This window comes from Crocodylus porosus, unplaced genomic scaffold (genome assembly GCF_001723895.1).
Source record: "Crocodylus porosus isolate Cpor-Errol unplaced genomic scaffold, CroPor_comp1, whole genome shotgun sequence".
In the NCBI taxonomy this organism is placed as follows: domain Eukaryota; kingdom Metazoa; phylum Chordata; order Crocodylia; family Crocodylidae; genus Crocodylus; species Crocodylus porosus.
Window position 1 is genome coordinate 72,939,177 of NW_017728886.1, and position 10,941 is coordinate 72,950,117.

The following is a 10,941-nucleotide window of genomic DNA, read 5'->3' on the forward strand; positions in this document are numbered from 1 at the left end:
CCCATCCTATTCTCATCCGCCCACCTCTGTAATCTGTCCAGATCTAGTTGTAGCCTGTTCCTCTCTTCTAGCATGCCCACTTCTTCCCACATTTTAGTGTCTTCTGCAAAATTGAAAAAGGTGTTTTTCACCCCCTCATCCAAATCACCGATGAAGGTGTTGAACAGTGTGGGTCCGAGGACCGAGCTCTGGGGAATCCCACTGCCCACACCTCTCCAGGTCCAGCCAATTTGCAACCCATTTGACTATAGGCATTGACACCACAGATGCCTAATTTTAATGAGGATGGGGTGAGACACAGTGTAGAAGGTCTTCCTAAAGTCCAGGAAGACTACATCCACCACGACACCTGCATCCAAGGCTTTTATGACCTGGTCATAGAAGGCCACCAGGTTGATCTGACAGGACTCGCCTCTAATGAATCCATGTTGGTTGCCCCTAAGCATAAACTCCTCTGCTGGCCCCTCGCAGATGTGTTCCTGGATAGTTTTCTCAAAGAGCTTCCCCAGGACCAAGGTAAGGCTAATGGGCCTATAGTTTCCTGGGTCCTCTTTCCTCCCTTTTTTGAAAATGGAGACTACATTGGCCTTTTTCCAGTCATTAGGCACCTCACCAGAGCAGCACAAGTACTCATAAAGCTGTGCCAGGGGTCCTGCAATGACCTCTGCCAGTTCTCTCAGCACTCTGGGGTGGAGATCATCTAGACCTGCTGATTTGATTTGAACACATCTAGTCCCTCCAGAAGTTCCCTAACTAGGTCCTCACTGACCCTGGGCCTGGCTGTGCCTCAGAATCCCATCCAGAATCCCAGTGGAGGGGATGTCTCTGTCCCTGCTCAGAAAAATGGAAGCAAAGAATCTGTTAAAGAGATTAGCTTTGTCATTTGGTGCTACCACCAGATTACCAAGCATGTCCTGAAGAGGAACCACATTATTTGGCAGCTTCTTTTTACCCCCTATGTATTTAAAAAAAAGACTTCTCGTTATCTTTGATCTGGGTCACTAGTCCCAGTTCCACCTCTGCCTTAGCCTTCCTAATAGCCCCCCTACAATCTCAGGCCAATCCTCCTTGGTGATGGCCCCTCCCTTCCATTGGGTGTACGCCTCCTTTTTGGCTTTGAGGCATTCGTGGATGCTTTTGGTGAACCATGGGGACTTTTGAGCACTCTTGCCCCCTTTGATCCGTGTGGGGATTGTCACGCTTTAGACTTGGAGGATCATCTCCTTAAGGAACAACCACTTTTCTTGGACTCCCAACTCCCCTCCCCTAGTTGAATGTAGTATCAGCCTTAAATAATTTGGGTCAAACTGGTTTATGGAACTTCTGCCCCAGACCCCTTCCTATTTTAAGTTAAATCAGAGTCCTCCAGCATCCCAGCATGCTTTTCAGCCCTGAGCTGAGCTGTCTGCTCCAGAGAGCAGGGCTGGTCCTGCCCCTCTCCTCTCTAGCCAGAGCTCTGGCTGGCTGAGGTGGAGACTGCAGGCACAGCAGCATCTGCATGGCTTCCGCCTGCCACTCAGTGCTCAAACACGGTCCCCTCCCCCACTCCCTCAGCACCGGCAACAGCCAGCATCTGATCACAGTCCTCCCTATATCTCCCCCCACCCTCCCCCTTTGATTCAGCATGCTAGCTGGGGGCCAGATTCTGGCAATACTCCCTGCCCTTGAGCAGTGAGAGGGGGAAGGAAAAGGTGAAGCCTGGCGAGTGCTGCTTCCCCCTCCCACTCCAGGCACACCCCAGCTGGGGACTGTGCAGGCCAGGGTGAAGATTTAAACCCTTCCCTAATCATAGTGCCCTGCCGGGTCCTGCCCACACCCCCCTTCAGCTTAACAGGCCATGCCCCCTCAGCTCAACACTTTGAAAGGGAAGGGAGGGCTTGCTCTAACATCCCCAAACCCCGAGTTTCTAGCCCAGGGGGTGGGCAAAATGTGGCCCACGGACCAAATGTGGTCTGCCAGGCCATTCTATCTGGTCAGCAAAGCCACTAAAAAAATTTAGAAAATTAATATTTATCTGTCCCTGGCTGCCTGTCATGCAGTCTTGGATGGCTTACCAAGACTCAGTAAGCATCCCTCCGCCCAAAATAATTGCCCTCCCCTTTTCTAGCCTGAGCCACTACAGGCATGTGCCTACATTTCCTGAATCATAAGTGAATGCCTAGCTACTTGCAAATCAGTTCATTCTCTGCAGGTTAGAATAACCTGCAAAGATTGGATCAATTCAGGCTTGGGCTTTATGAATGTCTATCCCTAGCCCTAGCGACTAGATTCTAGTCTAACTGCCTGCCCAAATTAAGAATCAAAGAGCATACATTTTAGGAGCTGCAAAACACTTAACAGAATATTAATTAATTGCTGCTTTCTGGATGTATTCTGACTAAAGGGTAGCTTCTTTTCCTCCTGCTGTTATATCCATTAAACTTTTTAAAGCCTTATTTTTAATTTTCAGAAAGAGCTGCCTGAAGATCCATACCATACTCTCCTGCTAAACATCTTCATATAAAGATAAAAAAAAGTGGCTGGTGCTCAATTAGATGGAACAAAGCAACAACAAAATCAGAACAGCCTCCACATGCTCTCAAAATTAACTAATAACCTCCATTCCCAGGGCTGTGCTTTCTGCATCTGCATGCTTTTTGCTACAGAGAAACACTACAATACATCAGAATAGTGAAGGAGCCTCAAAAGGTGAGGCTGGAGATCTCACACTTTGCTTTTGCACTAATGTATACTAACATATATTTTTTTGCTCACAGCAACGTCTGGCAGCTCTCTGCATGATATAAAACTATTTACGCAAAACCAGATACATTTCAACTCCCCCTTCTCCTGTGTAAACATTCATGATTTTTCTCATCACAGCCACCTCTTTAGTCTGTCCATTAAAGCAGTGGTTCTTAAGCTCCAGCCTGCAGGCCAGATCTGGCTCACAGAACAATGTCATCTGGCCCAAGGGTCTCCCTACAGGTCTGGAAATTTGGCAGCAGGGAAGTAGTGGCAGTGCTAATTGCTGCTGCCTTGCTGCCATATTTCCAGATCCATTGGCAGTCCTGCAGGCTGGATAATGTAGCCCTGAATGCTAGCTCAAGCTGGTATAGGGCTGAGCCAGTGTGCAGCTGCATGTGGGGCCTGGCTCCACGCATGCAACTAAATCCACGGATCAGGCCAATGCCACTCCTTCGGCCTGCAGAGCCTGACAAGTTGAGCACCACTACATTGTATTGGTTAAAATTAATTAGGTCCACACGTTGTGAGAACGACATCAATTCTTAGATGCAAAAACACTTTTGCTGGTCTCATCCAGGGTGTCCCTTCACATGGGGAGAGGAAGGCCTTTCATGTGGGAAGACTGCTTTCTAGCAGTAAAAAAAAGAGAGAGGCTTCATCTTGTGCTAAAGCACTTTCTGGGAGGAAGAAGAGGAACCAGATTTAAAATCAAACCATATCCAGAGATGAAGGACTAGCAAACAAGGCAACTCATCACATGACTCCAACAAGATCCTCTTGGATTCCCATTCATCTCTAGAATGCTGCAAGTTCAGCTCATCTGTTTGATACGTAGTTGGAACAAACAAATCAGAGTGACTACACGTGGACAGGACTGCCTTTGTTTTGTCTCAGAGGCAATGTTTTTTTAAATATCCCAGGACAAAATACTGAGCTGCAATATTTGGCTGAAGGGATCTTACTGTCACTAAACTCCATTACTGAAAGCTTTCTGTATTATTCCTGTTTAAACCTCACCACTTGTTCTAGTTAAAAAGAACAAAGGGCAACACTTCCTATACAAGGTCATTGAGGTGAGCTGCAAGGAAGTGGTTTCAGAATAAATAGAGAAGTATTACCAGCACATTCCTGATGCAATCTAGTTTCAAGCATTCTTTATCACGTTATTTATGAAAATAGGCAACTACTGAGTAACACATCTCACCCAACAGTCAGCACCCGCTAAGAAACATTCACCAGAAGCTAGGGAACAAGGTCTTCTAAATATAGCATGGTTTTGTGTGTTCTTCAATGAGGTCAAAGTTACAGGATGAACACTGTAGTCCTGTTAATTCCTGTTAAATGTAGCAAGATGATGTTTACCATCTACTGCAAAATTAACTGAACTTTAAGAGCATAGTAAAAATTATGTCAGTTGTGTAGCACACAGTCTGAAATGTTTTCTACATACAGAAAAGCAGCATTTCCCTAGATCTAGAGCCTTTCCCTTAACCTAAAATGCACTCAGGGCCAATGGAAAAAACGGACCAATAATATTATCCAAAATACTGACAAGTCAATAAAAGGGACCTAATTGTAGATACTGTAAAAACTGTCATTCAACTGACCTACTGCAGAATCTAAAAACTCCTAGCAATCCAATACATGTTCAAGGGCACCTAGACATACATTCAGAAAAAAAATAACTTAAAAAAGTCAGTGTAAAAATACAAGTACCAAAGCTATAGCTGGAAGAAGAGAGATGCTGAACAGAATAAAAGCAGGATTCTCTACCCAAGGAAAAGAAGGGAAGAGAAGAAAAAAACAGCACAAAAAAAGCAAAGAAAATGATAGGAACCAGAGGTAATCCAATTAGGCCACCACCACAAAGAACATGTTGCAATACCAGTAGGTATACAAAGAAATACCAAAAATATTTCAAGCTACAAAGACAACAGCTTTTACAATATTAAAGCAACACAATTTCATATTCACCGTAAGCTCTGAAATTCTAGGTCAAGGCACTTCAACCACCCTAAAAATAGAAAGCGTTGATAGTAACACTCCCTATATCTTTTGCCAGTGTTAGTACTTAATGCACATTTTCTATGAAGATTACAAGAGAAAAAATGCTATTGTAGTTTTCAGCTTTTGCTTGCTTTTACAAATCTACTTGCTACCTGTATTAAGAAATCCTCTTGGGCATCTAACCTGTCAGTTGGTGTACAAATTTTTTTTTTTTCCTTTTAAAAGAAAGGGTGCCTTTTTTAGGTGTGCAGAAATCTTGATTGGACCCCAGTATACACCAGTGTAATCATGGTTTCACAAGCCTCCCCAGAGAATCAAAAAAGTTACACAGTTGTAGGAACTGCCAAATCCACTACCTACACACAACATGAACAAATGGGCTCCAGAGAAGAATTTCCTCCCTACTTCACAGATGTCCCCACAGTGATTACTGGAGTCTCCTGGCAACAATCCCTCCCCAAGTGCATGGATGTAGCAATAAGTCACCATGCCCTTCTCTCTCCTAGGCCCCCCAAAGCCTTGCTATGAAACAGAATGGCAGACTTTTGAACATGGGAGATGGCTACTCTCTGCAGACACTTAGCAGAGAGTAGCCATAATATATACTATTTCTCTTGGAAGCAGCAGCTAAATTCACCACCAGAGACATGAACTACCTCTATATCCCATCTTCATTGGTTAGTTCGCTCTGAAGCAGTCCTGTGGTTTCACTTTATTCCTGGAAGCTGCTGCAACTAGGATGTGCATGCAGCCCTCACTCCAAACCCTGAAAGCATTACATTTCACTAGCAGCAAACAGGTTAAATATGACCAACTTCCTCCAACACAACTGTAGGCACAAGTATGCCTCTCCAATATGCCCATCTCAAAGAAGAGTTTAAAGAAAAGAGTTCCAAACCTGCACTATCCACCTGTGTTACATAGATGATATTTTCATCATCTGGACTGAACACCTGGACTTGCTTATTAAACTTTTGGCAGCAAATTCTTTCTGGAATACTCCCACACTAACATCATCTTTCTTGATACCACAATCTAAATCTGGGAAGGCACCCTACAAACCACTGAATACAGAACACCCACAGACCACCACACATCCATAAAACCAGTGATAACTGCAAACACGCCAAAAAAAGCAATGATCTGCAGTGAAGCCTTCAGATACTACCGCATCTGCTCTGAGGAGAACACCCATGACACCCAATCTTGCCAAACTGAAAGCAGCCTTTATACAACAAGAACATTGCAGCAGAGAAATAGACTATATGTTTAAAGGAGCCACCGAAATACAGGTTTCCCCTCGCTTTATGTGAGTTCCATATGTGTGAATTCACTCTTATGCAATGACCCTTTTTATACCAAAAATTCATTATATGCAAGGGAAACTCACTCTTATGCTACTGGTGTGGTGGAAGCCCACAGTCAGCTGCTGTGTGTGGTGCATTGGGGGAGTGACGCGCACCAAAAGAGTCTCCTGTGTGGATCTGTGCTCCTTGCTCATGGTCTACGACACACGTTTCTGTAGTTGGCAACCCCATTAAGGCTTCTAAGCATCCCACTAGTTTATCTCCTACCCCTCTCCCTGGTCCATCAATGAAGCCTTCACTACTCTCTCTTCACACCAACTAAACATTCACCACCACTGTGCGTGTGCGCGTGTACGCGTGCATGCACGTACTGTCTGCTGTCAGCGAGTACCAAAACTGTCTTGTGAGAGTGGTAGAAATGGGTCTGGGGGTCAGTACAGTCTAGGTCTTGAAACATAACCCTATTTGTTACATTGTAAAGTGGTTTTCCTTTATGCGAATTCATGTCATGCGTCATTTTCCAGGAACACGCGTACAGCGTAAGTGAGGGAAACCTGCACCCCACAGCAACCTGCTACAATACAAGGACATATACACCACTGCACACCCATGGTTGTCACCTTCCATCCACACTTGAACCTATAAGAAGGATCAAACAACTACAGCACATGAAAAGGACCAGACCTTGAGAAAAATATTCCCAGTACCCCCCACACTCCTAGTCTTCAAACATCCCCCTAACCTCACCCACCTCATTAATCAGAAGTCATCTCCCTGCTGATCAACAGGTACCTAAAGGGACACAGCCCTGCCTCAATAATAAATGCAAGATCTGTCAACTTATCTCTGCCAATCAACACTCCCCACAGCAAAACCATCAGAATCCACAGCCATGTTTATCTGAGAATGTAGTATAAATCATCCAGCTTTGATCTCAGAAGCTTGAGGAAAGGTACTGTGATCCCCAAAAGTTTGGGTATGTATACCAACCGTACAGTTGGTCCAATAAAATATCAACCACAAGAATTCTTGCCTCTGTCCCATCTCCTGGACCATCACAGCAACAATATCACCTCAACAATACAAACTTGACATTTTGCAATGTTTTTCTGCATTAAATACTCACATAAAGAAGTCTGAAAAAGTGTGAAAAAGATCACAACAGAAGAAGATAGAAAAAAAAATGTCTACAGCCAGAGTACCTTAATTTTTCCACCTACTTTGTTCTATTACTGAGCTATTGCAAAGGCATTCCTGGGAGACCAGAGATATTCGCTTCCTGACTCCCTTTGCTCTCCATTTTGCAGAACCAAAGCAACATGTCTGAAGAAGCATCACTCTGCCCAAAATGGCAAAAACTGTGAAATGACATTACAGGATTTGGTTCCATTAAAGCCAGCAGTGTCTTAAAAGTTTCAAAACTATTCCATTTTGCAGTGACTAAACTGGAAAAGTGTTAACATTAAGAAAGATTTTATAGTAACCTTTCTCTAACTGTATTTTTGTTCTTTACCTCATTATGTTACTTTGCTCCCCCTTTTATATTTGCGAATCTTGGATATCAAGGAGTTTTAAGACCACAATAACATTTCACTGACCAAACCCACTTCACGACATTCACCATTATCTCTTGCTTAATATCTCAGAAATATATATGCAACTGAAATGTAATAATGTATCTGTAAATACTGAATATGCCTAGAGATGACTGATCTCATTATTTTTTTTATGCCTCTCTACTTGCTGTTTCCCCAAGATCGTAAGTCTCAAAACCGCCTGAAAAAATATATAGAAAATTATCCCAAAATGGCAAGAAGCTTTAGCTAGACGTTTTAAATGCTTTGTTTCAACAATTATATCTTAACAGCTAACAATATTACTGATACATCTGTATTTGTTAAGGAATTGCGATCTGATAATGTGTTCCAGAGGCATAACTGGCTAGAGCTGTGCCCCCAGTGTATTCTCCTCCCCCTCCCCCCCTTTTTTTGTGCAGGGCTCTGGCTCCAGCAGAAAGTGTGCACAAGGCACAGCTAGAGGTCACTGCCACAGACATCAGCTTATTTTTTGCCACAGACATCCACATCGAGTACCCTAGAAAGCATCCATTTCCAGTGGCAAAAATAGAGTAACATCTCTCCCCCAAACAGCAACAAACTTGACTGCTTCTCAAGAGCGACATTTGTCACAGTGCCTTTCACTCACTCACCCACACATGCCACCGCTGGCTGCTCTCTTGGTAGAGCTGAAGCTGGAAGGCTGCTGGAGGGGACCACAATAACAATTTCATTCCATTCTGGTACCCCTTTTCCCTCCCTCTTCGGGAACACCTCGGGCTCATGGTCCCATTTGCCCACCCATCCTTATGCTACTGATACTTTCTATACTTTTTAAACCAGTTAAATGACCTTTTCCTGAACATGCAAACATGTTTATGATAAAGCAAAATAGTAAAAAAACCAAGGCTATATCATCCTCTGCCTGAGTGGCTATAAAGTCTGAGAAAGCACAAAAGCCTAAAAAGTCTTGGGAAACTATATCTTCACCTACTAAGAGTATATGAAGTATACAGATGCAGCATGAATATCTTAAGTATACAGCGTGTAGGCACATGATTCATAGGAGGCAAGCAGAAATAATTCCATATATTATTTTGAGTCACACATGCACACATACTCCCTTCAATAAAATCTGGACAATATTTTCAAACACACGTCCCATTATTTTAATTTTATGAATTACCAGAAGCAAAACAAAAGAAAGATTAAGATGAAATATTTGGAGATTTTTAAAACTTACTTAAGCTAAAAAACAAGAGAGGTCTACATATTTCAAATGGATGTCTCTTTAATAACCTTCCAAAAAATAAAAGTATATATTTCTTACCTTCACCTACCATCGAAACACCTATTGACATTCCCATAAACTTGCTTTTGGTCCATACGTGGGCATTCACACACATTTTCTTCTCCTTGCACTCACAGTAAAAGCAAGATACTGGTGGATGATGGGATACTTGTTCAGCTACAAACCTCAGCTTGTAGCACTCTGACTGGTCCTGGCTAAACTCCTTGGTTTGGTCTTTAGAAACTGCAGAGGCACTATTAGTTCTGAAAGGTTTCACTTTGTCTTTAGGTACATCCCATGAGCAATGAAACATTTCACCAATTATTGGGTTATAGGGCTTCTTAGCAACAGCTCCTTTTCGGCCTTCATGAAAAGCTGTTAGATAATATTCCACAAAGCAGATAATTCTTTCCTCCGGAGTGGCTCCAGCTGCAATTGACAAAAACAGGTCTGGATGGGCCATGAAATTTGCATACATCTCCAGCAGGGATCTTTTCTCCAAAATAAATGTTGGAAGCACTACCTGTATTCAAAGCAGACAAAGGCACATATGATTCCCCATGATTATACTACAGAGATAGTAAACAGTTAAACACAGCTGCAGTTTATTTCAGCCAAGCTTCACAAGATCAATGTTTCCCTGCCACAGCCAAAGAGCAATTTCTCGTGGTTTACAGTGTAAATAATGAAATCAAGGAAAAAATTAGCAGCCTACAAGCTGTTTCCTATTTCATTAGGGTTCTCACTGGCAGATCAAACATTAATATGCTATCCCAACTGCATGCTATTCCTTTCAGCCCCACCCCTCCTCTCCAAGCCAAGCATTTCAGAAGATAGTTATCTATGTTCCCAATTTCCAAATGGTTAACAAGAGCATCAAATTGACCATTTAAATCTGCTTTTAAAGTTCATATGGTTTTGTTAGTAGTAGCAGCTTTTAGTAAAATCTCTTCAGATACAGTGCTGTAGAACACAGAATAAGGTCTCAAACTCAGAACATTACCGACAGCTCACTGAGAGTTAAGATCACCATTTAACATCTATATTACTTCAAGTGAACTGAAAGTACCAGATACGTCCTTGTCAGACAGATGTTTTCCAGCGGGAACCATCACTGACAGAAAATACATTTGGCACAGATGACAAAATGGAAGCCAAGAGGCTAAACTAGTAGCATTGAGTATCTAAATCAATGGTCCTCAAACTTTTTGTCCCACAGCCTGGGTGTGCATGGGCAGTGCCTGGGCCATCCAAAGGTCAGATCTGACCAGTGGCTGTGATCTGGGGTGCAGTAGGGCCTGACCCAGGCAGAAGTGGGTGGGGGGCAGCCTGACTCTTAATCTGACTGCACAGGGGAAAGGAGGCATGGCCCAGTCCCAACCCAGGTGTGCCAGACTTGGGAATTTGGCAGCAGGAGAAGTGTGGCAGTATTAATTGCCACTGCTTCCCCACCACCAAATTTCCCAACCCATGGGGAGCTCCACAGGCTGGATGTCATGGCTCTGTGGGCCAGAGGTTGAGTATCTCTGCCGTAAACGAACAGCCTCAGTAAACACTTCTGTGACTTCTTACCTAGACTCATTTTGACAATGGACTTCTTACCTATACTCATTTTTTTGAGTATTTTCTACCCTCAGCTCCTCACTTCATGCTTTTTCTTGCCTGACATATCAGAACTATTTAGACCAAGGATCCAAGGGCACCTCCAGTGGAGACCCTCACTGATATAAGTCACACCAGAGTATGTTTTAACCCATTTTAGTGGATACCATGGGTAAAGAAATGGAAGCTGTCAAAAAGCCACAAATATTTCTTTGAAATAATATTCTCAGAGTTTCAGAGTTTCTAGGGTCGGAAAGGACCTGAGTAGGTCATCTAGTCCAACCCCCTGCCATGGCAGGAAAGAGTAGTGGGGTCACACGACCCCAGCAAGGTGTTCATCTAACCTCCTCTTAAAAACCCCCAGGGTAGGAGCCTGTACCACTTCTCTTGGAAGTTGGTTCCAGATCCTAGCCGCCCTGACCGTGAAGTAGCACCTCCTGATGTCTAGCCT

General features: G+C 43.4%; 1 protein-coding gene across 1 annotated transcript in view; it reads right to left on the minus strand.

The window, feature by feature from the left end:
* OSBPL10 (oxysterol binding protein like 10) overlaps positions 1–10,941 on the minus strand; it is a gene marked incomplete at its 5' end in the record, with an annotated part of 201,287 nt that overhangs the window by 26,093 nt on the left and 164,253 nt on the right. The window contains 2 exons of the mRNA XM_019533536.1: positions 7,262–7,399; positions 8,928–9,411. Of these exons, the coding sequence (XP_019389081.1) occupies positions 7,262–7,399; positions 8,928–9,411 (622 nt within the window). The remainder of the gene's footprint in view (positions 1–7,261; positions 7,400–8,927; positions 9,412–10,941) is intronic.